The sequence below is a fragment of the Poeciliopsis prolifica genome, unplaced genomic scaffold (assembly GCF_027474105.1).
Source record: "Poeciliopsis prolifica strain line A6 unplaced genomic scaffold, Auburn_PproV2 SCAFFOLD122, whole genome shotgun sequence".
Classification (NCBI taxonomy): domain Eukaryota; kingdom Metazoa; phylum Chordata; class Actinopteri; order Cyprinodontiformes; family Poeciliidae; genus Poeciliopsis; species Poeciliopsis prolifica.
In genome coordinates this window covers 704,234-730,235 of record NW_026562497.1, presented here as the reverse complement: position 1 = coordinate 730,235, position 26,002 = coordinate 704,234, and the positions used below count along the sequence as shown (strand labels likewise).

General features: G+C 37.8%; 3 protein-coding genes across 3 annotated transcripts; all 3 read left to right on the top strand.

The window, feature by feature from the left end:
- Positions 1 to 910: 910 nt before the first annotated feature.
- LOC129354974 (uncharacterized) lies at positions 911 to 2,741 on the top strand. Its single transcript, XM_055024543.1, has 6 exons — positions 911 to 953; positions 1,084 to 1,413; positions 1,504 to 1,845; positions 1,950 to 2,075; positions 2,164 to 2,201; positions 2,281 to 2,741. The coding sequence occupies exons 1-6, from the start codon at positions 911 to 913 to the stop codon at positions 2,404 to 2,406; spliced, it is 1,005 nt and encodes a 334-aa protein (XP_054880518.1). The 3' UTR covers positions 2,407 to 2,741.
- Positions 2,742 to 6,036: 3,295 nt separating this feature from the next.
- On the top strand, positions 6,037 to 13,887 carry LOC129354973 (uncharacterized). Its single transcript, XM_055024542.1, has 4 exons — positions 6,037 to 6,095; positions 6,232 to 6,564; positions 6,655 to 6,996; positions 13,688 to 13,887. Exons 1-4 carry the CDS (start codon positions 6,047 to 6,049, stop codon positions 13,885 to 13,887), a joined length of 924 nt encoding a protein of 307 aa, XP_054880517.1. The 5' UTR covers positions 6,037 to 6,046.
- A 621-nt stretch (positions 13,888 to 14,508) lies between these two features.
- On the top strand, positions 14,509 to 17,824 carry LOC129354972 (uncharacterized). Its single transcript, XM_055024541.1, has 4 exons — positions 14,509 to 14,590; positions 16,638 to 16,970; positions 17,062 to 17,403; positions 17,820 to 17,824. The coding sequence occupies exons 1-4, from the start codon at positions 14,509 to 14,511 to the stop codon at positions 17,822 to 17,824; spliced, it is 762 nt and encodes a 253-aa protein (XP_054880516.1).
- Positions 17,825 to 26,002: the final 8,178 nt, after the last annotated feature.

The window sequence follows — 26,002 nt, the reverse complement described above, 5'->3', positions numbered from 1 at the left end:
CTGTGTGCATGGTTGTTTACCATTTGTGTTTCAGTGGGTGTATTTCCTCTTACCCAATGACTGGCGACAGACACCTCACCTTTATCCCCACAACGGTGCAAGTAGAAGCAGAGGAGATGAAGAGGTCAATATCATCTAGTTTCTGTTATGCATAGCTTAACAGAAACTTGACATCGCAATGTAACACCTTAAAATTGTGCCTCTGCTGCTTTAAGGAGATCCTACTCTTTCAAACTCCCCAACTTCAGCACTTCATCACAACAATGTTCATTAATTATGCTGTTCACAACTGTTCTCAGGAGTTATAAACTTTAAAGTAGTTTATAAGTAGTTTGTTATTTCTTCCTGCTTCTAGTCTGAAGAAGCTGAGAGAGGGAGGCATCGGAGAAGCTGCTCTGTGAGGTAAACTGGAGATTGCAGCTCCAAGGAGAAGTTTTGTGAAATTAGGCCTTGCTGGTTGACAGCAAGCATTTAGGCACCCCTGAGTGGTTGCCACGGAGGATTCAGGTATTGCTAAACATGAGTGTGAGTAGTGGAGTTCAACTCTCCCTATGTGTTCAGCTTCAGTCCTCAGATCTACCATCCTGGATTATTTACATGCATCTCTTCTGCAAGTGACCTCAATCAAATAAATTACCAGACCTCTGCAGAGCTTCATCTATACTGGTGAAGAAATTCAGTTATTATTTGATCATAAAGAAAGTGAACACATTTGTTTCAAGTGTTAAGGTTGGAAAAAAGGTTTACATTATTTCCATTGTGGTTGTAGTACAGTGAAACCTTGTGATTAAAAAGGCCAATCAGATTGCTGTGAAGTTGTTCACTCCCACTCTGCGACATTATATTAAGGGGGTTCATCTTTTGATCGCCTCTTATTTGTATGTCGCTGCTACAGTGGATTAATACAAAAATGCTTTTCCTGTTTTATGCAGTGCTCACGTTCAATTTTGCATGTAAGTATATTCACAAAATGAAAATATCCAATAATAATTAGCTCTGAAGGTATGTCTCTTTTTCATATTTGTCTCTGTGATCCATTGTGTTGTTTTTAAATAATAAACTTAACTGGGGTTTTATTTTCAGTTTGCACAGAAAATAATTTTGAGGTAAAAACTGTGACTGCTGGACAAAATGTGAACCTAAGCTGTCCTATCGAGTCCTCCGCTCTCTACCAAGACACTCTGTACTGGATCCGACTGGTTTCTGGAAACTGGCCAGAATTTCTTGGAGCAACATTTAACTTTGGGTATAATGAAGAGTCAAAGATTCCTCGAATTCAGACCAAACAAGAGGAAGGAGAATTTCTTCTTCTTATTAATGAAGCTCAGCGAAACGACACTGGGCTTTACTACTGTGTCAAAGTCAGACAGCTTGACTTTATATTTATGAATGGAACATTTCTACAAATTAGAGGTAAATGTAATAAAGTATTTAGAAAATCCTTCTTTTACTTGAGAGTAACAGTCTTCAGGTTGAGAGAGTAAAACGTTTCTTTTTTTTCAGGAGAGGAATCAGATGTAACTGTTTTTCTGGATGATTCTCCATCTGGTGCCATCCAGTCAGAGACCCGACAGACTCTGCAGTGTTCAGTTCTCTCTTACTCTGAGAGGAAAACATGTCCACCAGATAACAGGGTGTACTGGTACAAAGCTGGATCAAATCATTCTCATCCCAATTTACTTTATTTACAAGAAAACAGTGGAGATGAGTGTGAAAGGATTCCTGAAACTCCTTCTGCACAAAAATGTTTCTACAACTTTTCGGATACGTCTGATGCTGGGATCTATAGCTGCGCTGTGGCTGCATGTGGACAGATATTATTTGGAAATGGAGCAAAACGTTTTGGTATCTAGAGAACTTTTCTAAATCACAATTATGATGGAAATATTACTGGAAATTACTTTTTCAGATTTTTTTTCTTTTTTTAAATATTTCTTTTATCTTTTCAGGTTCCAACTCAGAGAAGTTTTACAAAATATTTCTCCCTTTATTGTGTTCGGCTTTGGTTATATGTCTTGCTGTAATATCTTGGCTCATTTATAAAATCAAGAAGAAAAAGTGTGGCTGTTGCAAAGGTAAAGCAAGTTTCATTTATCTATTTATTAAAACTATTTTCCATAGATTTGACATTCTCATTATTTATTTTCTTCACTGTACAAACAGGTCCAGCAACAAGTACTGGCGATCACCAAAGTAAACAGGTAAGGCAGAAAAACATTTTTAATTTGCCCTTTTTACTCATTATTAGGATTATTATTTAAGTCTTTATTTTCTTTCCAGAGAGAAGAGAATTTGGTATATTCTGCACCAACATTTAACAAGAACAAAGCTAAAAAAGCTGAAAGAAGGACTGTGAAAACGGCTCAAGAGGAGACGGTCTACACTGATGTCAAAACATTTCAATAGATTTACTTTAGTCTGAAGTGATGAATTAGTTGTTGCTTCTCATTCGTAAGACCAGAAACACAGATATACTTTTATTTAAGTGTTATCCCTAGTTTAAAGCAAGTGTGTTGGCCTAATTTTAGCTTAGGTTTAACACACACGCACTTGCATGCACGTGCCCACACACATACACACACACACACATATAATTTTGTCATTGCCTTTAGAAGAAAAAATTTTTTTTTTCTTTTTTAAATTGTTTTCTCTTATTTCTGTTTCTCTTTTTTTGTTTCTGCAATGTATGGTTTTCAGCAGATGCCCCTTATAAAAAAATCTAGGTGATGTCTTAACATAAAGATTTGTTTATATCAATAACAACACAACTTTGAAACATATTAACAGATGCTTTATGTTGACGACACATAGCACATAAGAATATTGTACTTTAATATAAAGAATATGCTGAAATAAATCAAACAAATCTTCTGTGTCATGTTTTTGTGCTTTGACTGCTTACAAATATCTTAATATGACTTTGATTTGCTTCTGTTCTCCTTATTTTTTAAAAAAACAAATAATGTGTTACAGTGTAAAATAGAAATGTTATTAATATTTAGGATGTTCATTGCAATCAGGAATAGCTTGTGTTTTCTAAACTGACCAAAATCTTAGCGTACTAAACTCCAATAAATAACAAAAAGAAACTTCTTCAAAGATTAAAATAAACTTTATAAAGTCTTATTTATACTTTTTGAAGTCAGAAATTCATGTGGCATACCAGAGAACACACTTTGATTATGAAAACATTTCATAATCAAAGAAAAATTCTTTCACTATATGTTCTGTATATTTTGTGACTATGCTGGGAAAGATCGTTTGGCTGAAAAGTGGCATGATCGTGGTGCAGTAAATATTAATTTGTACATTTTTGATATGTGCATATCCAGATGACGATTTACTAAACGTAAAAGCAAATGCAAATGTCTGTAATCATAGACATAAACCTCTTAAGGTTTATGTCTGTAAAATTATGTCAAATAAATTATTTTTTCTATGAAATTTCTTGCATAAATATTGTAAATAGTTTGCATACAGTGGTTCTCGTGAATTTTCATCTCACAAAGTAACAAACTTGTGATCCAGATTGTGGTTCTATTATCCCAATTCAATAAAACACTGGAATAGTGACAACTAGAAAAAGCATAAAAAAATAAGATACTACCATTGCATAGTTGCATGATTTCAGTCTATTTTGGGATTTCACCATTTTGCTTTAGCTGACCTGAGTCTAGTTGTATTTGAGGGTAATGAGATATTCTTATGGCTGCTAGGATGCAAGACACCTCATTGTGTAAACTTATCTCATACGCAATAATCCTCTCTAAACACAGCTAAATGTAGAAAATGTATTAGTTATCTAAATCAGGACTTGGAACTTTAAACTTTTGAATGGTTTTACTCTCGATATCCATGGATGTTATATGCTAGATACTCTATATACATGTCTATTAAACCCAATTATACTCATGTAGTGCAAGATATCATTACTCACCAGTCACTGGTGTGCCTTGTAAAGAATGAAGATGTTTCTAATGCTAAAGCAGATGATGATGTTCAGGAGGATTTTCTTCTGCCTGCAACATATGCCATATTGTGAAAGGTATTGGGTTGTCCCTCCAAATTATTAATTCAGTCTAGATCACTCAAATCCTCTCATCCCTGACACTCTTTTTTTTTAAACTTCCAGCACATAACAGATGCTACAGGCTACTAATATCCCAGACAAAAGAGTGATCTACAATTTCAATGCTAAAGAATACAGTAGCTGCACTTAACACAGCCATCTTGTGACATACTGAACAGGCTATAGCTGCTAAATGTGTTTTAATTATTTGTTTATTGTACTTTAACAGCACCTTGAGCACTCCATCCAGCTTTGTTTACCAATACAATGGAAATAAACACATTCATTCATTCCATGGATAGAGGTGAATAAAATCAAGTATGTACCAATCAGGCTACTTCTACAAACAATGGTGAAACAACAGGTTACTCTCAGAAGCTTAGTGATTTCTGGTAAAACGACGATATAAGATGTCACCTGTGCAAAACGTTGTCAAAAGATTCCTCAGCAAAGACATTTTTAACAGTTAACTGTCAGTGGTCTAACAAAGTGAAAGTAATAACAAACAGCAACAAGTCAGACACAAAGTGGTAAGCCACATAAAATCACTCACCACTGGAATCTATGCAGCGGAGAAATGAAAATGAAAATAGAAAAATTAAGATGCAAGCAAATATTGTTTTATTACAACAGCAAAATACAAACTATTTACAATAGAAAAAAACAAACAAAATACACAATGACAACACATAAGTGAAACATATAGGGAGAGCAAAATTCAATCAGATCATGGAGTTAGCATTGATACTAACTATCTTTCTGGCCACCTCCATGCTGGAGAACATGGCACTACTTACAGAATAACTTTCTTTTATGTAAACTTACTTTAACCAAAGAAAGATATTCTGGAATGAGTAAAATAAAAGATAATTAAACCCAGCAGTGACGTGACTGTCATTCTTCCTCCAGTTCTTTGCTGATTGTTGGTGGTAAATGGTATCCATTTGGTTGAATAATTTTCAATTATTTGGTCCAAACTACTATTAGAGTTGCGGTTCTGGACGGTCCAGTAAATGCAATATTGCTGTGCTGTAAACTTGTACCTGTGAGCAGTCATCAGATAAGGAATATTTTTGAATGTTTTTTTTGTTTCCAGTCACTAACTTCCTCTTTTACTCTCTTATCACCAACTTAGCTGTAAAATGTTATCATGGTTCACTTTATGTTGTATTTTTTTTAGACACTAAGGAAATGTCTGATACCAAAAGAATTACCTAATGGAAGATCCTTATAACTGAGTAGATGAAAAGTCAAAGTAGAAAAATAACTTTAATCAGGATGTGTGTGATGTATTAATAGATGAAGGCTGGCACTGGATAGTCAAAATGATGCAGGATGAAGTGTGGTCCCACATTAATTGCATCACATGCTGACCTGTTTACCTGATCCCATAAGCAAACTGACATCTGATTGGCTGTTTCAACCAGTAAGCACACATGATTGCTATGACTCTGAGGTCAATATTTTTGGTGAAACTTTGATCAACAAATCTCTCAGTTCAAGAGCCAGTGGGCGGGGCTAACATTGTCTGAAATCTATGACAGCTTCCTTCACAGCGCACCATAGTGACATTACGTCCTCATTTATTTGGAGTTTTAAAACATGAGAATTAATTTAAGTTTTTTGGTATTACAACCATATCTTATATTACAACAAGGAGCAAACATCCTTTTTTTGCATCACAGGAAATCTGTTTTTTAGATTAACACACTGAGAATGAAATGTAGATGTTTTCTTTATCAAACAGAAACAACATTTTCATCAGTAGGAAGTGTGCACATTGTCTTTCTTGTGTTAAGAGTGAAAAAAAGGGGTTTATAGATTTCCATTGTGGTTGTTCAACAGTGACGCCTCACATTACAAAGACCAATCAAACTGTTCTGAAATAGTTCACTCCCACTCTGCAGCGTTATATTAGGAGGGTCCATCCTCCTACAATCGTCTCTTAGCTGGACGAAGCCGCTAATGTGGGTTAATATGAAAATGCAATTCTTGTTTTATGCATTACTCACCCTCAGATTTGGATGTAAGTATCTTTGCAAATGCGAAATATATGTGTTTTACAAGAGTTTTACATATGATTATATTATGTTAATTGTGCTAAATTCTGTTTTTATTGAAGTTTATTAAGGTGAGATTTTTTTGATTGGATTTATTTCCAGTTTGCAGTGACGAATTGAAGAGTGAGGTAAAGACCGTGACTGCTGGACAAAATGTGACCCTAAGTTGTCCTCGCCAGACCTCCACTCTCTACCGAGAAACTTTTTATTGGATCCGACTTGTTTCTGGAAACTGGCCTGAATTTCTCGGAGCAACAGTTAATTTCAAGATTGACGATGTTTCCAAGATTCCTCATATTCAGGCCAAAACAGAGGAAAGAGAATTTCATCTTCATATCAATGAAGCTCAGCGAAATGACACTGGACTTTACTACTGTGTTAAAGTCAGACAACTTGACTTCACATTTATGAATGGAACATTTCTGAAAATTAAAGGTAAAAAGATCTATTTATGACATGTAACTACTGCATATTTGTACTTATTTCTTTTATTGAGAAAGTAAACCATATCTTTCTTTTCTCCAGGTCAGGAATTGGATATGGTCAATTTTATTCAGGACCCTCCATCTGGCTCATTTAATGCAGAAAACTCAAACACTCTGCAGTGTTCAGTTCTCTCAGACTCTGAGAGGAAAACATGTCCAGCAGATAACAGGGTGTACTGGTTCAAAGCTGGATCGGATCATTCTCATCCCAGTTTCCTTTATCTACCAGAAAACAGTGGAGATGAGTGTGAAAGCAGTCCTGAAGCTCAAACTGCACAGAAATGTTTCTACAATTTTTCTGAGACCTCTGAGAGTGGGATTTATCACTGCGCTGTGGCTGCATGTGGACAGATATTATTTGGAAACGGAGCAAAACTTGGGGGTACAGAACTTTTCTATATAATAATGATGGACAGGCTACTGGAATCAAATTTTCAAAATGCATTTTTTCTTCTTTTATTTTTTTCTTCCTAGATGCCAGGTCTATGGATTTTTCCAAAATATTACTTCCTTTATTGTGCTCAGCTTTGGTTATAAGTCTTGTTGTAATATCTTGGCTCATTTATAAAATCAAGAAGAAAAAGTGTGGCTGTTGCAAAGGTAAAGGAAGTTTCATTCATCAGTTCATCAAAAGAGTTTTCAATTGGTTTGAGATTCTTATTATTTTTCTTTATATGCAAACAGGTCCGGCAACAAGTGTTGGCGATAACCGAAGTCAGGTAAAGTGCAAAATATTCTTGTACGTTTGCAGTTTTTATGAAGTTGTAGTATATTTCCTTGCTCAATCATTTTTATAGGGACAAGAAAACAAATGGATCTACACTGCTGTCATTTTCACTGTGATGAAACTGGAGAGTGGACCAATTAACTCATCAGCTCAAAGAGAGAGTATTTATACTGCTGTAAAAGCCTTTGGGTTATAGCTGCCATGCAACATATGTTTCACATGCATTGAATAATGTCACAATGTAAGACAATATGTACTGTTTTTTTTAAGAAAGTGTCTATTAGTGTAACTACAATAAATATAATTTAACATTTCATCATGTGGAGTCCACAGATTATATGCCAGTGTCTGACTAATTTAAACTTTTCTTTGATTAACTATTGGATTCATTCATAGTGTCACCAGACTGCTGGATCTTAAAGTCGGTCATCAACAAGATTCTTAAATTTCAGATAATTCAGATCAATTAGTTTTGGGTGAATGTGTCATGCTTGATTTCATGTTATGTGAAACTTGTGGAACTGCATTTTAAATGTGTTTGTTCATTAAGCAGCATAATATACACAATGAAAGCCTTGTTATGCTGTGAAAGTGTTTTTTGCAACAATTTTATTCTTCTACTGACTGTTCTTTATTTCAGCTTTTTTTCCTCTGCTCACCATCCCTTCACAAATCTGTTTCTCAATACATAAACATGCATATAGTATTGTTAGTAGTTTCCTACTAACAATACTAGTAGTAGTATTAGTAGTTAGTAGTTAGTAGTTTAGTTATGTAAGGTATTTTGAATTTTAAGTTGGTTGAAACAAATTTTATGTAATTCTACCAGGCATTACGGGTGGACCAAATCCTTCAATGACCAATAAAAGTTTTTCATCTGGGTGCAGCTTGCATATTTTTGTGTTTTGATGGTTTTTGTATTTTTCATATATATGTGTCTGTATGTGTGCATGTATGTGTGCTCATTTTGTATATGCACATACTGAGACCAACCAACAGAAAATGTGATGTGGTTTTAAGTCAGACACTGTTTATTAAAAACAAGTTCTTATCAGTTTTGATCATACAGTTTTTCACCAAGGAAATAATAAAAAACAATCGGATACACTAGGGACCAGGAGCCAAATTTCAGTCCTGCAGGGCCACTGCCTTGCTACTTTTAGATGTGCCTCTGCTGCACCACACCTGAATCAAACATTATCAAGGCTCTGGGGAACTGATCTACACAAGAAGGAGGTGATTAAGCCATTTCATTCCAGTGTTTTGTACCTGTAACACATCTAAAATGTGATTCCAAAACTTAACAATCAAGGTTTGGATCAATTGGATGAATGCGTCACGCTTGATCTGATGCGTTATGTGAAATTTGTGGAGTTACATTTTAAATATTGTATTGAATGATGAAGTACGATATAAAGGAAGTTTAAGTGACCTATTGTGCAGGAAAAAAAAAAGTCTTAGCATGTAATGCTTAAAGTTTTAATTTGAAGCAATATAGTGAAACAAAGTCAACCTGTTTTTCTGTGGGATTTTCATAAACTATCTTTTTTGGATATGCCAGTTTAATGATATTTTGACTGTGCATGACCTCAAATTATTGTATATTTTCAATCTATTCTGGGATTTCACCATTTTACTTTTTGTTAAGTTTGAATTCTCCAATATTGTCATACTGCCTAAGAAGATAGTTTACTTGAGTCAAGTAGACCTGAGTGAAGTTGGCCCCCCCACCTTCTTCAAATCAGAGAAAATTGGTGTCAAAGGCACAAGGAAATAGTATGCTACACCCTTAAGGTCTAGATATTCAGGGCGGTAACATAAAAATGTCCAGAGAAAATAAGGGGCAATAGAAAAAGTAATTTATTACAAAAAAAACCAAAGTTTGCACAAAACCAAGACACAATACAACTTAACCGATTAAAACAAAGGAAAAGGGCTAACATCTTTAAGAATGATTAAGTGCAAAGTAAATTACAAGATGCCCAAACAAGTCAGTCTAAAGTAACTCAAATAACCCAAAAGGGAAAAGAAAAATAAACACCCACGAAGGGAGCAGCAAGCCTCCTAAACACTAGTTTCTAGCTTGTGAAGACAACCTAAACAAATCAAACTGCTTTAGCAGAGCAAACAACAAAATATTTCCAAAATTGCCAAAGGCAATTACAAACAAAGGTGGGGAACAGCAGAGCAAAACCTCCTCTTACAAGCTTTCCCACTGAAGGAATGTTTCAGGAGCCTTTTATAAGAACAGGTGAATCTCATTAACATCTGATAGGCTTGCAGTTCTCTGCTGGTCCAATGGGGTGAAGCTCCTGCAGCTTCCAGGAGGCCAATCAGGAGATGATGTGTCATCACAGCTGAACCTCTATAACAATATATATATATATAAAATTCCCTTCTCACCCACCGCGGGTGGTTCTTATCCTCTGAGCTCGGGTCCTCTACCAGAGGCCTGGGAGCTTGAGGGTTCTGCGCAGTATCTTGGCTGTGCCAAGGACTGCACATTTCTGGACTGAGATGTCTGATGTTGTTCCTGGGATCTGTTGTAGCCACTGCTCCAGTTTGGGGGTTACTGCCCCGAGGGCCCCGATGACCACAGGCACCACTGTGGTCTTCACCTTCCAGGCCCTCTCCAGTTCCTCCCTGAGGCCCTGGTATTTCTCTAGTTTCTCGTGCTCCTTTTTCCTGATGTTGCAATCACTTGGTATTGCTACATCTACCACAACGGCTTTCCTCTGTTGTTTATCCACTACGGCAATGTCTGGTTGGTTCGCCATTACCATTTTGTCTGTCTGGATCTGGAAGTCCCACAGGATCTTAGCTCTGGCGTTCTCCACCACCTTTGGGGGTGTTTCCCACTTTGATCTCGGGTTTCCAGTCCATATTCTGCACAGATGTTTCTGTACACTATGCCTGCCACTTGGTCATGTCGTTCCATGTACGCTTTCCCTGCCAGTATCTTGCACCCTGCTGTGATGTCCTGGACTGTCTCAGGGGCCTCCTTGCACAACCTACACCTTGGGTCTTGTCTGGTGTGGTAGATCTGGGCCTCTATTGCTCTGGTGTTTAGGCCCTGTTCCTGGGCGGCCAGGATGAGGGCCTCTGTGCTGTCCTTGAGTCCAGCTTTTTCCAGCCATTGGTAGGATTTACTGATATCAGCCACTTGGGTTATTTGCTGGTGGTACATCCCATGTAGGGGTTTGTCCTCCCATGATGGTATCTCCGGCACCTCAACCTCTGTTCCCTGTTGTCTGAGACATTCACTGAGCACATTGTCTGTTGAGGCTTTGTCCCTGATGTATTTATGGATCTTAGTTGTTTCGTCCTGGACAGTGGTTCTCACACTCACTAGTCCTCTGCCTCCGTCCTTGCGGCTCGTGTACAGTCTCAGGGTGCTGGATTTGGGATGGAACCCTCCATGCATGGTTAGTAGCTTTCTAGTCTTAATATCTGTGGCTTTTATCTCCTCCTTTGGCCAGCTAATTATTCCAGCAGGGTATCTGATTACTGGCAGGGCATAGCTGTTTATCGCACGGATTTTGTTCTTGCCATTGAGCTGGCTTCTCAGGACTTGCCTTATTCGTTGGAGGTATTTAGCTGTGGCTCCTTTCCTTGTGGCCTCATCGAGGTTGCCATTTGCTTGTGGTATACCTAGGTACTTGTAACTGTCCTCTATGTCTGCTATTGTTCCTTGTGGGAGTGAGACTCCTTCTGTGCGGATCACCTTCCCCCTCTTTGTGATCAGCCAACCACAATTCTCCAGTCCGAATGACATCCCAATGTCAGTGCTGTAGATCCTGGTGGTGTGGATCAGTGAGTCGATGTCTCGCTCACTCTTGGCATACAGCTTGATGTCATCCATGTAGAGGAGGTGACTGATGTTGGCCCCATTTTTGAGTCGGTATCCGTAGCCAGTCTTGTTGATAATTTGGCTGAGGGGGTTCAGGCCTATGCAGAACAGTAGCGGGGACAGAGCATCTCCTTGGTATATGCCACATTTGATGGACACTTGTGCAAGTGGTTTGCAGTTGGCTTCAAGGGTGGTTTTCCACAGCTTCATCAAGTTTGCAATGAAGGCTCTCAGAATCCTGTTGATGTTATACATCTCTAGGCATTCAATGATCCAAGTATGCGGCATTGAGTCATAGGCTTTCTTGTAATCGATCCAAGCCATGCACAGGTTGGTGTGTCGGGTTTTGCAGTCTCGGGCAACTGTGCGGTCTACGAGGAGTTGGTGTTTGGCTCCTCTGGTATTTACACCGATACCCTTCTGTGCCGTGCTCATGTGTTTATCCATGTGTTTATCCATGTGTTTGCTTATCTTGGCCGCTATGATGCCTGACATGAGCTTCCAGGTTGTGGAGAGGCAGGTTATTGGTCGGTTAGTTGGGTGGGACTGGACCCTTTGATGGATCCTTCTGGATTAGGATTGTCCGCCCTTCAGTTAACCATTCAGGGTGAGTCCCACTTTGTAGCAGCTCATTTGGGCTGCCAGTCGCTCATGGAGAGCAGTGAGTTTCTTTAGCCAGTAGGCATGGATCATGTCAGGCCCTGCTGCTGTCCAGTTTTTCATACCTGAGACTCTTTCTTGAACATCTGTCACAGTGATGGTTACCGGGGCTTGCTCAGGGAGGTTGCTGTGGTCCTCTCGTAGAGAGATCAGCCACTGTGCATTGCTGTTGTGGGACGCCTCCCTTTCCATATGCCTTTCCAGTATTGTTCAGTCTCCAGCCTTGGTGGGTCTGCTCTGTTGTTATTACCCTGCCATTGAGAGTACACCTTAGCTGGTTGAGTGGAGAAGAGCCGGTTAATCCTTCTGGATTCATTCTCCCTTGTGTATCTCTTTAGGCGGCTGGCCAAGGCTTGGAGCCTTGGCCAGTCTCGAGTGCTTCAGGTATGGGCATCTGCCTGTACTTTCTGGGTACTGGTCTTTTCATTGTACCCTTGTTGAGCTCTGACAGTTGGCTCACTTCCCTCCTTGTTACCTTGATTTTAGCCTCTAACCGTCTTTTCCATGGTGGGTATTGGGTCTCATGGTTGCTCTTATAGCCAAGTATCTCAAGGATCACTGATGCTGAGTTGTAGATCAGCTCATTGGTTTCTGTTATGGTGTTGGTAGGGATCGTTCTCAATGCTGCATTCACATTCTCAATGAGACTTTCTGATGGTACTTCACTCAGCCGTTGTAATTGGCGCCGGGGAGGCCTGGTTGTCATTCGGGTCATGATTCTCTCTCTCAGGTCAGCAGCTGTCTCGTTCAGCTCTGTTTCGCTCATTGGGGCCGTGTATCCCCTCACTGGGTGGGGACTTGTAGTTAAGTCCCCACAGTCCTGACATCCGGGTTCCTCCCTTTTGCCGTAGCATTTGTGTTGTATCTCGTCAATCTCAAGTTGTGATAGCAGTTGCCGTTTGCGGATGTTGGAACACTGAGCTACTAGTTGTTTAGCGCTTAGTGTTGACTGGGGATGTCGAAGTAACCATTCCTTCCCCAGTCTTTGCATGTAACCTCTCTCACTAGGGTTACTTGAGTAGTAGCATTCCAACAGATCCACATTTTCATCTCTCGCCCATTTCCGTCTTGTTCCAGTAGCCCATTTGTCATCAAGGTGCTCTGGTTCCCCAACACCTGACGCAGACCTTGTTTTTGGCCGGGCGACGTCTGAGCCGGCATGTTACGCAACTTAGTATCTCTCATGGTATGAGGTAGGCAGTAGCTTGAAGGGTCTTGCCTAAGGACCCAGACTGGATTCGAACCCTGCCCTCTCGGGTGATATACTGATGCCTTATGTATTGAGCTATCCAGTCAGCTATATATCCAGTCATATATATATATATATATATATATATATATATATATATATATATATATATATATATATATATATATATATATATACCAGGGCCTCAGGGAAGAACTGGAGAGGGCCTGGAAGGTGAAGACCACAGTGGTGCCTGTGGTCATCGGGGCCCTCGGGGCAGTAACCCCCAAACTGGAGCAATGGCGACAACAGATCCCAGGAACAACATCAGACATCTCAGTCCAGAAATGTGCAGTCCCTGGCACAGCCAAGATACTGCGCAGGACCCTCAAGCCCCCAGGCCTCACTGACAACACATAAGTGAAACATATAGGGAGAGAAAAATTCAGACAGATCACGGAGTTAGCATTGATACTATTTTTCTTGCCAGCTCTACGCTGGAAAAAATGGTGGTACTTACAGAATATCTTTTTTGGTCAAAGTACGCTTACATCCCTGGGATTAGTAACGTAAAAGATACTAAGTCCATCAATGACATGACTAAGTCATCTATCCAGCCAATCGTCGCTCATGGGTCTCTTCAAAAGGTCTAGCTACCTTGGGTCTACCCGCTCCTCAGCCGCGCTTCGACTCGCTTCCTCCCCATCTTCAGCTTCATCCCAACGGACACCTTCCTCTGTGCTCCTTCATCTCAAGGCTCCGCTCCATCACCAGTATTCGGACCGGGGTGAAGACTACATCAGCTCATAAGTCTTCTGCTGAGTTTGAGCGCCAACGAACTTTGTAATGAAGCCTAGGCACAAATTCAAACTGGAAGACTTTTCCTAGCCTTACCTGCCTCAGCCAACGGGTGCATTCTGCTTATCACCATCGACCAATCAAGGCTGATCCAAGACAGGTCATGTCCAATAACTGTCCAAGTTCCATCTGATAAGGACCTCCATCCATGGTGTCTTCCGCTTTCCAGCAGTGCTCAATTTGTTCATTCACACACCTCAGCTTCTCACCCAGATCCTTTTCTTCGTAATTTCTCGTCCTTCCACCTCTAACTTCCGTCATAAAAGCCGAAAGGGGTAAAATGGAGACATGACGCTCCCTAGTTGGCCTCGATCATTCCAAACAGCTTCTCCCACTGCTCTCTCGCCTGACTGGGAACCACCGTCTCCTGCTCCTTTGCCACCTTTTTAACGGTACATCTCTGGCGTAATCCCACTGTGTTCATCCCCTGGCAGCCTTTCTTCGCCACAGGCCCTGGCCGGCCGGCTAAGGTCTCGCCGCACCAATCTACTATGCCGCTTCCTCCCAGCTCATCGTCCATCATCTCTCCATTTCACCACTGCTGTTCATCACATCGCCTGAACGGTTCCCCCGCTGTGGTTCAGCCTCGTCAACAGCTTCTCTTACCACCATGTGGCCGCTGTCAGCCCACTCATCAGCACCTCCCATTGGATTCCTCACGCCACGCCCACCTCGGGGTTTTGGGGTAAGATGTATCTTCACAAGACTCATTCATGGTTCGCAATGCACGGAAATGCAAAGTCTTTCAATTAGTTCATCTCCTTCCTGAACTAGCAGGACCTATTCTTATGCGCCACTCAGGCTGCATTTCAATGCTTCAGGGCTTTTAACTGAATGAACATTTAAATAAATTAATAAATAAATAGTAACATCCCTCCTAGCGTGAGCCAAGTGGATCATCAACCTATTTTCCCAGCGTCTCGTACTCAGTAGTAGCCTCGGTCTCCTTTTGTTTTCAAGCCCCATATATTACCTTGAACTTTATTATGCCCCACACCGGACCTCCTGCTCCTTTTCTCGCCTCTCTCAGTCAAGTGCCCATGTCGATTCACGCTTATCTGCACAGAAGGATTATTCATAAATAAAAATGCAGTCTTATTCATGGGTCATCATGGTTACTGCATTCAGTTCTCTGCTTCTTTATTGGCTAAGTCATGGTCAGTTCGTGCACTCGTTGTCTTTAACTGCGTGACAATATATGTCATGCTACCTTTGACGCCAGCAATGAGATACTAGATTAATCCTGAAGCCCCATTAGAATTAAATGCAGGCGAGTAGATAAAGAAAATAAAAAAAATAAAAAATGTGGGGGTTATCCCAGAGCATAGCTAACCCTAACACTAACCTCCACGGGCCCAGCCATTCGGCCGCATTCTTCCCCAACCTCCACCATCAGTGCCGGGTCCCTGGGGGATGATGTTCCTATCAGCATTGGGAACGCTCATCTGAGCTTATCGCAAATAATTTTGCGATAACCGATGTCCTCAGTCGGGGCCTGAGCGCCAAAGACTTTAAATTTTGTCTTCCCTTCTCTCCGTCTGAGTGTCTTCAGATTGAATAAAATCTACTGACTGCTATTTTCTCTTTGTCAGTCTATCCAGATTGAATTGTACCTATGAGCAGTCATCAGATGATAAATATTTTATGATATCTTTTTTTTGTTTCCAGTCACTAACTTCCTCTTATATACTCTTATGACCAACTTAGCTGTGAAATGTCCGAAAGTTATCATGGTTCATTTCAATGTTTGTATTTTATTTTGGACACTAAAGAAATGGCTCGTACCAAAAAAAGTACCTAATGGAAGATCATTATGACTCAGTAAATGAAAAGTCAAAGTAGAAAAATAACTTTAATCAGGATGTGTGTGATGTATTAATAGATGAAGGCTGGCACTGGATAGTCAAAATGATACACGATGAAATGTGGTCCCATATTAATTGCATCACTTGCTGACCTGATCCCGTAAGCAAACTGACATCTGATTGGCTGTTTCAACCAGTAAGCACACATGATTGCTATGACTCTGAGGTCAATATTTTTGGTGAAACTTTGATCAACAAATCTCTCAGTTCACAAGCCAGTGGGCGGGGCTAACATTGTCTGAAATCTATGACAGCTTCCTTCACAGCGCACCACAGTGACATTACGTCCTCATTTATTTGGAGTTTTTAAAAATGAGAATTAATTTAAATTTTTTGGTATTACAACCATATCTTATATCACAACAAGGAGCAAAAATCCTTTTTTTGCATCACAGGAAATCTGTTTTTTAGATTAACACACTGAGAAAAATGAAATGTAGATGTTTTGTTTATCAAACAGAAACAGCGTTTTCATCAGTAGGAAGTGTGCACATTGTCTTTCTTGTGTTAAGGGTGAAAAAAAGGGGTTTATAGATTTCCATTGTGGTTGTTCAACAGTGACGCCTCACATTACAAAAGACCAATCAAACTGTTCTGAAATAGTTCACTCCCACTCTGCAGCGTTATATTAGGAGGGTCCATCCTCCTACAATCGTCTCTTAGCTGGACGAAGCCGCTAATGTGGGTTAATATGAAAATGCAATTCTTGTTTATGCATTACTCACCCTCAGATTTGGATGTAAGTATCTTTGCAAATGCGAAATATATGTGTTTACAAGAGTTTTACATATGATTATATTATGTTAATTGTGCTAAATTCTGTTTTTATTGAAGTTTATTAAGGTGAGATTTTTTTGATTGGATTTATTTCCAGTTTGCAGTGACGAATTGAAGAGTGAGGTAAAGACCGTGACTGCTGGACAAAATGTGACCCTAAGTTGTCCTCGCCAGACCTCCACTCTCTACCGAGAAACTTTTTATTGGATCCGACTTGTTTCTGGAAACTGGCCTGAATTTCTCGGAGCAACAGTTAATTTCAAGATTGACGATGTTTCCAAGATTCCTCATATTCAGGCCAAAACAGAGGAAAGAAAATTTCATCTTCATATCAATGAAACTCAGCGAAATGACACTGGACTTTACTACTGTGTTAAAGTCAGACAACTTGACTTCACATTTATGAATGGAACATTTCTGAAAATTAAAGGTAAAAAGATCTATTTATGACATGTAACTACTGCATATTTGTACTTATTTCTTTTATTTGAGAAAGTAAACCATATCTTTCTTTTCTCCAGGTCAGGAATTGGATATGGTCAATTTTATTCAGGACCCTCCATCTGGCTCATTTAATGCAGAAAACTCAAACACTCTGCAGTGTTCAGTTCTCTCAGACTCTGAGAGGAAAACATGTCCAGCAGATAACAGGGTGTACTGGTTCAAAGCTGGATCGGATCATTCTCATCCCAGTTTCCTTTATCTACCAGAAAACAGTGGAGATGAGTGTGAAAGCAGTCCTGAAGCTCAAACTGCACAGAAATGTTTCTACAATTTTTCTGAGACCTCTGAGAGTGGGATTTATCACTGCGCTGTGGCTGCATGTGGACAGATATTATTTGGAAACGGAGCAAAACTTGGGGGTACAGAACTTTTCTATATAGTAATGATGGACAGGCTACTGGAATATAATTTTTAAAATGCATTTCTTCTTTTATTTTTTTCTTCCTAGGTGCCAAGTCTATGGATTTTTCCAAAATATTACTTCCTTTATTGTGCTCAGCTTTGGTTATAAGTCTTGTTGTAATATCTTGGCTCATTTATAAAATCAAGAAGAAAAAGTGTGGCTGTTGCAAAGGTAAAGCAAGTTTCATTCATCAGTTCATCAAAATAGTTTTCAATCGGTTCGAGATTCTTATTTTTTTTCTCTATATGCAAACAGGTCCGCCAACAAGTGGTGGTGATAAGCCAAGTCAGGTAAAGTGCAAAATATTCTTGTGAATTTGCAGCTTTTATTTAAGTCACAGAATATTCTTTAACCTTTGTATTGCTTTCCCAGAGTGAAGAAAAGCATTTGGTATATTCTGCACCAACATTCAACAAGAACAAAGCCAAAAAAGGAGAAAGAAGGAATGTAAGAACAGCGCAAGAGGAGACGGTATACACTGACGTTAAAACATTTCGACAGATCTAATTTGCTCTAAAGTGATGAATAAATTGCTGCTTATCATTCTTAAAACCAATAATACAATATTCATTAATAAATCTATATTTTGGATAATTTATATTTTAAGTTTCATGCAAGCTGATGTTTTTCGATTGTTTATTTTAACTTAGGATTTTTAAAATGAAGTCCTTGAATTTTCTTTTGTAAAGAAAATTTTATTGAGTGCATCAGAAGTTATAGAAAAAACAGATTCATATAAAAAATTTTCTCGAGTTTTACAGCTGCCTTTATGAGTAATTTGTTTTTGTCTTGCATGTTTCCCGCTGTTTTTCACAAAAATATTTAAATTAATTGAAAACTGACTTGTCCTCATATCCAAATTGCTCTTAAATAAATCTGGTTTTTCAGTGTTCATAATCCATACTGAAGTGTGATATCATTGTATGATTTTATTGATTCTATTCTTGTCGTACATTTTTATTCTTTTACCTTTCAGTGGTTAATTAATTTTCATTATCCTTTCATATATAGTCAGATGAGTGTTATGAGTGAGTTTGTTAATTGAAGTATTCAACTTTAAGGCTGAATTATTTTTGTTAATAAACTCTTGTATTGGGGTAAAGAGTTGTTTGTGTTTATTCCATGCATGTGTCGTGTCTTTGTGTTAAAAAAAACAATGCTGGGTGTTTTTTACCCCTCCATCTATTATTTTAACATCTAAGCTTTAGCAGATAGACATTAAGACACAATTAGTGAGTCTGATCTATTTAGCTTTTATTTTCATGATGATCAGGTGGTTATGCTGATTTGGTAAATATTAACTAAATTACTATTTTATCAATAATTTTCCTAAGCAATTATTTATAATTATTCAAGCCAAAACCAGACCTATTGTTGCACAACACCCTTAGACAATTCACAAGCTAGAGAGGAGATTTGTGTGCTGCTTAACATGTGAAAAGAACATAGCTTTTGATTTCTCGTCATTCAAAGCCAGTTTAAGCTAAGTCTGGACTGAACAATGTCAAATGCAGATTACAGAAGTTTAAATGACTTAGAAACTTAAGGAGCAGCGTTGATTGTGTTTATTCCATATGAAACCATGTCTCAAACTATAGATGTTAGAGAAGAAGATTGACTCATTTTTCTAGATGAAGCCTGTATGTGAAACTGAAAGGGAATGTAAAGATATTGTGCCTATTTACTATGAAATACCTTTTCTCATTCTCTTGCTTGTTTTTGCAAGACTGTAGCTGGAGACATCAGTTTTAGAGACACCATGTCACAGCTCAGAGGATAGCAGGGAAATTAATGAGTTTTGGTGTAAAATTAGTTTATTAGATTTAGATGCAGTGCGTATGTGGGCGTGTGTATGTGTGTCTGCTTGGATAGAGTGGAAGGACAAAGGGTGTTTGTGTGATTATGTGGATTTCTTCAGCTGAAAGTTTTATGCTCACTGCAGAGTCCATGAGGAGCCCCAAGTGCTCAAAGAACCAAAGCCTGAACCACTAAACAAACAGCACCGACTTCCTTTCCATGCAAGCCCATTAAATCTTCAGGACAGATAAGCTCTGTTAATGGTAATGTTATTATCAGGTCATTGCATTGTGGTCATTGTGAAATATGTGCAGAATATTAATTCAGACGAATGTAAATAAAAGACTATTATGCATATTTGCTGTAAATTGGGAAATTTGACTTACAACACAGAATGTTGCAAGATCTCCAAAAACATAAATGTCGCATGACATTTGTTACTGAATTTGGAGCAATAAGAACAGCTAAGTTTAAATAAAGAGACAGTTCTTCAATTTATTCTTGAATGGACGGAGAGAGTCAGATCAGGATAATAAACTCCTCGTCTGCGTCTAACAAAATCAGACTTACAACCAAGTTTAGATACAGATAAGTCTCACCCACATACTACAGTATGTAGTATGTGGGTGGCTGTATATGTACTGACAAGTAAACCAGGTCCCAGATGATTTTATCGCACCTCTGTGCTCAAAGCAGCAAACTTATCTGATCTATTACCCTCTTAAAATGTCACTTCATCTTCAATATTCTTCTCAGTAGATTCCACAACTTTCTTCTCTTTACTTACACAACCCAAACGTTTCAACACAGATAAATGCAGTTAAACATACCTTTCAGCAGATATATTTTCATCAGCACTACAATATCAGAATTCTAGAAGATGTTGCCGGATTGTTAGCCGGCAACATTTGTTTTTATATGGCACAAAATCACAGCCCAGATATTCAACAATAGAGCAGAAGATTAGGGAACATATAAACATATTTCCTGTTCAAGGTTCCTTCAGCTCTGCTGCAATAAATACCTTTGAAGTTCAAAATTGCCATATAGTATTTTTAAAATGATAAAAACGTGCTTTGTTAAAACCTGTAGAGAATCAAGAGACAATAAAGAGATGAGCCCTTTCAGGAGGTGTTAATGCTACAAATATTTATTTAGTAAACTATACAGCATCTGTTATGAAGCTCACACTTTGTACCTCAAAATTATCATATTTGCAAATAACATTTCAGTCAGATAACGCCTGCCAATAAAGCATCCAAAAAGAAAAACTTTACCATAACTTATTTAAAAAGAATTACAAATAAAATATGCATCTTAAAAAGAGCAGAAACCAGCAGGAGGTAGTGGGGAATTTGTTTTAGACAGAAATTCAAATAAGTTGTTATTAGCGTTTATTCATTTCTTAGAACTGCTACAAGTTATGACAATATCTGCAGGCTTTCTTTACGTTTACTCAGTTTGTGAGAGTTAAGTAGAAGACACTGTGCTTCGAAAAGACAGGAAATGCCCTTGAACTTGAGCTTTTATGTAGCCAATCAAATGCTTTCAGGGCTGTGGATCGTCACACCTCTTACTTTCAGTAATAAAAAGAAAAGCTTCAGTGTGGACAGTGTGTAAAGATGACGCTGTTCTGGTTTACACTGCTTCTCCTTCATCAAGGGTGTAAGTTAAATGTACAAGACTTGAATGATTTGTAATGCAGTTGAAATCCTGCTGGGAAAGGTCATGTTCATAATACTTTATCATTTTTTTTATATTGCAGGAAGTTTTGATATGTTGATGTAAATATTAACAGTTTACACTTTTCATATGATGCAGATGCATTGATTCCAGTGAAAATTGTTCAGCTTGGAGACACTTAATGAAAATATTTTCTGGTCAAAATCTAACAAAAAGAGCCCATTTGTAAACAATAGAATTTGAATTGTATTGAGCATCAGGATGACAGTAGAATGATTATTATAATTATGAGATTTTGTTAAAAAAATATTTATTTATTATTATCAGACTGAATCTGTTGTGGCTCACATTGATCCTTCTGCACCAAGAACGTAAGTTAGAAAACAAACAAAACCTCTGAATGTTTGTGAGCATAATAATTTGAACATATGTATCCTCATATTTTATCTTTTTCTGTAGATTGTGTCTTATTTGTTTGTTCTGAAAAGCAAACAATGCTAACATGTTTTATTCTTCATATTGCAGATGCCTTGGTTACAGTGAAGATCGTTCAGCTTGGAGACACTGTGACTTTGAAATGCTCTTTTCAAGAAGAAAAGCAGAGCAGCAGCAGTGAACTTCACTGGTACAAACAAAGTGCAGGAAATACACTGGAATTGATTGTGAAGCTGATGGAAAATGTTGCACCTACTTATGGATCTGAATCTTTGGGCTCAAGATTGACTGCAACATATACAGCAAAAATTAGCAATCTGACAATTAGAATGACAACTGAAGGAGACGAAGGCATGTATCACTGCGCGGTGATTGATTGGAACAAGAACACTTGGCAAGGGACCTATTTGCTAATACAAGGTATTTTAACTATTAAAATTACTTCAACAAGACAAATACTTAGGAATCCAGTTTTTATTATCTTTATCAGGTTATAAGTTGTAGCTGAGAAAGAAAAGGGATAAGAAATAGTTATTTCACAGTGTCATAGGTATTTATCAGCAATGTTAACACATTTTGGGAGAAAATGTTTTCTATCAATATAAAGAAGTTCATATTAAATTAAGTCCATCATGTCCAGCTGTATTCACTTCAGTGAGAGAAATATACACCACGGTTTTGAACACTAGATCCTGTTGCATTTTTTTCCTTCTCCTAGTCATCCAAAATTAATTTACAGTGTCTAACAAAGAATTTTGCTATGTTTAGGAAACACTGTGGCGTCGTCTTCAAGTTACACAGTTGTTCAGACGCCAACAATATCACATCCAGTTCATCCAGGAAGCCCAGTGACTCTTCAGTGTTCGGTCCTCTCTACCTCTGACAAGAAGAAATGTTCAGGAGACCTGAATTTGTTCTGGATAAGAGCTGGGAACAAATCTATTCCAAACATCATTTACACTGATGGAAATAGAGAAAACAAATGTGAAGAAAATTTGGACTCTCAGCAGAGATGTGTGTACAATGTCTCCAAAACGGTCAATGCATCTGATGGGACTTTCTACTGTGCTGTGGCCACATGTGGAGAGATATTTTTTGGAAATGGAACCAGTATAGATATTAAAGGTAACTTGAATTATTTGTACCATTGTGAGGTGAACTATTCAATGTAAAATGTTACTTTTCTTTTTTTAAAAAAAATCAGAACATTAAAAAACATGTCCTTTTTACTAACTTGTAGTTATTTATTTATTTTTTATTTAATGCTGTTTCAGAATCCAGCTTGTGGTCCCAGGATGCTCGAAAAGTTATTCTTCTTCTCTCTACTGCTCTGGTAATAAGTCTGGTTGTGATTGCGTTTCTTATTTACTTCAGCCTGAAAGATAACTGTGTTCACTGTAAAGGTAAGAAAGCAATCTTGAAGCAGTTCCTGTGGTTTACTTAATCTGAAGGAATATTAATTGGTTTCCGTTTTATTTTGTTTTCCAGCTGATTCAGAGTTGCAGAAAAACATTAGCAGACAGAAACCTCAAGAGGTAAAAAAATCCCAATATGGTTTAAATATTTGATTAGGTTTTAAAACGGAGTGAATTATAACGTTCTTTGTTTTCTAAGACATGTAAGGGTGGATGGATTTACTCTGCAGCCATCTTTACTTCAACAAACTCTGACTGGGCAGGACTGAAGAAAGAAGCAAAGAAAAAGAGGATCTACGCTGCTGTCAAAGCTTTTGGATTAAATTGAGGAAATTGTTTGCTTTAAGCTTAAACTAAGTAAAGAAATAAATTAAGTTTTTTTTGCATTGAATATAGATTCAAATCCATTCAGTATTTCAAAAATGTTATTTTTTCCCCCTGTTTCATTCAATTGTAATTTCTGGTCATCAATCCATGTTTTATTCTTGAGTGTTTTTTTTCTGTCTCACTATTGATGTTTGTGAAATTCTAAAAAAAAAGATAGTATTGATATGCATAATAAAGTAAAATTAAGTTTCAAATGTCTCACACTCACTTAAAACCAAATTTATGCCTCAATTAGGACTGGGTTTTCTGTTACAGGATAAAATCATTTAAATTCAAAATGTGTGCTCTATTTTGTTTAAAACATAAAAATAAAGCTGTTTGCAAAAGAAAAACTGGTTTAATTTCATAACATTCTGGACTACTGCACAACAAAATTAACAGCATTGTGCTGTTTATTTTTAGAAAGTGAAAGTAGATAGCTGTTCTCTGCAATGACCATGTAAAAGAAATCTTTATAATATGGGCTATTGCAGCTATAACTCTCAAAGAAGAAAATATTTATTTTTTCATTTTGATTTCACAGAAATTCAAGGTATCTGTCTCCAAATTAATCTTTTGTAACACATCACATATGTTGGCTCACAGTCAGTTCTACCACAAAACTCACTGTTTTACATGTTCCTCTTGCATCATAGATTCCAACTGCAATTGAATCCTCTGTTCACACTCAGAAAAAACCTTTAGGCCTTATTCACATTTTTTTTCTTCTAAAACAAGCAGTCTTTTCATCCACACAAAAATTTTACAACAGGTAAAAATGCTACTTTTACTTTCCCAGAGCTTTAAGTTTTGGTAAACGTGGAGTGTGTGGCTTGCTGATAAAGCCTCCACACGTTTCTTATTGAACACACACAAAAAACATAAATGGCAAACAACAAAGCCGGAGAGAAGTGTTTTTGTGAAACCTTTAATGAGAATCTGCAGCAGCTGAAGAACAACCATGAAAGTAAATCTGCCATTTTATTTGCATGACCTCTAGAGTTCATAAATTTAGCCTTGACTTAGTGGTGCAGTTGGTAGCACTGTTGCCTTGCAGCAAGAAGGTCCTTGGTTCGTTTCCTGGCCCTGGGTCTTTCTGCACAGAGTTTGCATGTTCTCTCCGGCTTCCTCCCACATAAGTGTTAGGTTAATTGGTCTCTCTAAAATTCTCCCTCAGTGTGAATGTGTGTGCATGCTTGCCTGTCCTGTAGTCTCTGTGTCGCCCTGCGACAGACTGGTAACATGTGTACCAGGTGTGTAAGAAAATGGACAATTGAAACACAATTGAAACTGTTCAATTATGTTTCTGAGTTACTCTAAGTTTGACGGAAATGCTTTCCCATGAGCATTACTGCAGTAGTTATGGGTTTAGAGAAGTGGGTGATAAAGAAGCAAAGGCTTTTAGCTTTAGTCATGGGAAATAATTAAATAAATGCACAGTTTAAGTTATTAAATTTTGTGTTATGATTATGTTATGTTATGATTAACATCATAAATATAGTTTTTTGTTTTTGTCAAATGGGCTGCTCATAACAAGACATATTTCATAAACTACATTACAACTTGTTTTTACTGTTAAGCTCCATTTGTGTTAGCAGTTAAACAGGAAGCTGTTCCTTCAAAATAAATCATCCAAACTTCATCAGGAAGTTCACCAACGTTAAAGCTACACAAGTTTCACAGGGTTTCACTTTCTCAGCAATAAGCAGAGAAAATGACACTGTTTTACAATTTACACTTTTACATTGTAAAAGTAAAAGTTACTTTTCTCTCTCTGCAACGGTAGAGAGAAAAGTAGCGTGGTAATTTAATCCTCTCTATCATCATACATGAGTAAATGGAAAATGAACCCAGAAAGAAAGCTATGAACAAATAAGTCAATATCAAGTTACCTTTCCTGTATTATAATACCCTTATAAAAAAGCGTTTGCACAGTGAGGACCCATACATCTCTCACGCTTCAGCATTGATAAAAATGCTAATAGAGCGTCGACCCACATGCAATCTTTGAAGACGAGGTTAAGCCAATTAATTAGGTAAAGCTCCCTGTAGCTTTGGTTAGACCTCCTAGATTAAAATGCTGTTTTTTTTTAATAAGACCAACACTATGAAAAAAAAACATGAACTAGGTGTTATTTTGTAAGCTTCAGTTGGAAACATGGTTGATAATTTCCACTGTGGTGGCAGTGAGGGTTAAAAGGCCTATCAGACTGTTTCAGCTCTCCCCCCTCCCACTTTACAGTGGTATATTAGACTGAACCATCCATGTTATGCTCGTCTTTTTGTGCAGCTGTTTGATGTTTTAAAAAAAATATGGTGGTCATATTTTATTTCCTACTCTTGCTCAGTGACAGACGTAAGTACAGAATGTACAAATATCAAAACTGTAAGATTGTTTTGAGTTTCAATGATCTTATTCATGTCAATAACTTTTTTGTTTTTTTGTAGGTCTCATAAATGGTCACAATTTGGAGACAGAAACTATTCAAGTGGGGGAAGATGTGACCCTGATATGTCCTCGCCTGCCAACCAGTCAATCCCAAAATTTGTTTTGGGTCAAATTTTCTTCCGGAAGTTGGCCTGAATCTCTTGGACAAACAATAACTTTTGATTATGAAAAGGTTTCCCAAACTCGTCATTTTACGTCAAAACAAGAGAAAGGAACATTTATTCTGCATATAAAAGAAGCTCAGCAGAATGACACTGGACTTTACTATTGCATCAGAGTTGAATCATTAAAACTGATATTTGTGAAAGGAATTCTTCTGATGGTTGAAGGTCCACAAAACAGTATTTCTGTATATAAATATGAGAAGACAATATTCTATTTGGTAGTCATGTCAAATGTATTTATTTTAT

What these genes read in the sequence shown, in the direction of transcription:
- LOC129354974 (XM_055024543.1), top strand. Translation starts at nt 911, where the DNA reads ATGCTTTTCCTGTTTTATGCAGTGCTCACGTTCAATTTTGCAT. An exon ending in AACATTTCTACAAATTAGAG is followed by an intron (nt 1,414 to 1,503) that starts GTAAATGTAATA and finishes CTTTTTTTTCAG; the next exon opens with GAGAGGAATCAGATGTAACT. An exon ending in AAAGTGTGGCTGTTGCAAAG is followed by an intron (nt 2,076 to 2,163) that starts GTAAAGCAAGTT and finishes CTGTACAAACAG; the next exon opens with GTCCAGCAACAAGTACTGGC.
- LOC129354973 (XM_055024542.1), top strand. Translation starts at nt 6,047, where the DNA reads ATGAAAATGCAATTCTTGTTTTATGCATTACTCACCCTCAGATTTGGA. An exon ending in AACATTTCTGAAAATTAAAG is followed by an intron (nt 6,565 to 6,654) that starts GTAAAAAGATCT and finishes TCTTTTCTCCAG; the next exon opens with GTCAGGAATTGGATATGGTC. An exon ending in AAACGGAGCAAAACTTGGGG is followed by an intron (nt 6,997 to 13,687) that starts GTACAGAACTTT and finishes TCTCTTCAAAAG; the next exon opens with GTCTAGCTACCTTGGGTCTA.
- LOC129354972 (XM_055024541.1), top strand. Translation starts at nt 14,509, where the DNA reads ATGTGGCCGCTGTCAGCCCACTCATCAGCACCTCCCATTGGATTCCTC. An exon ending in TCGGGGTTTTGGGGTAAGAT is followed by an intron (nt 14,591 to 16,637) that starts GTATCTTCACAA and finishes ATTTATTTCCAG; the next exon opens with TTTGCAGTGACGAATTGAAG. An exon ending in AACATTTCTGAAAATTAAAG is followed by an intron (nt 16,971 to 17,061) that starts GTAAAAAGATCT and finishes TCTTTTCTCCAG; the next exon opens with GTCAGGAATTGGATATGGTC.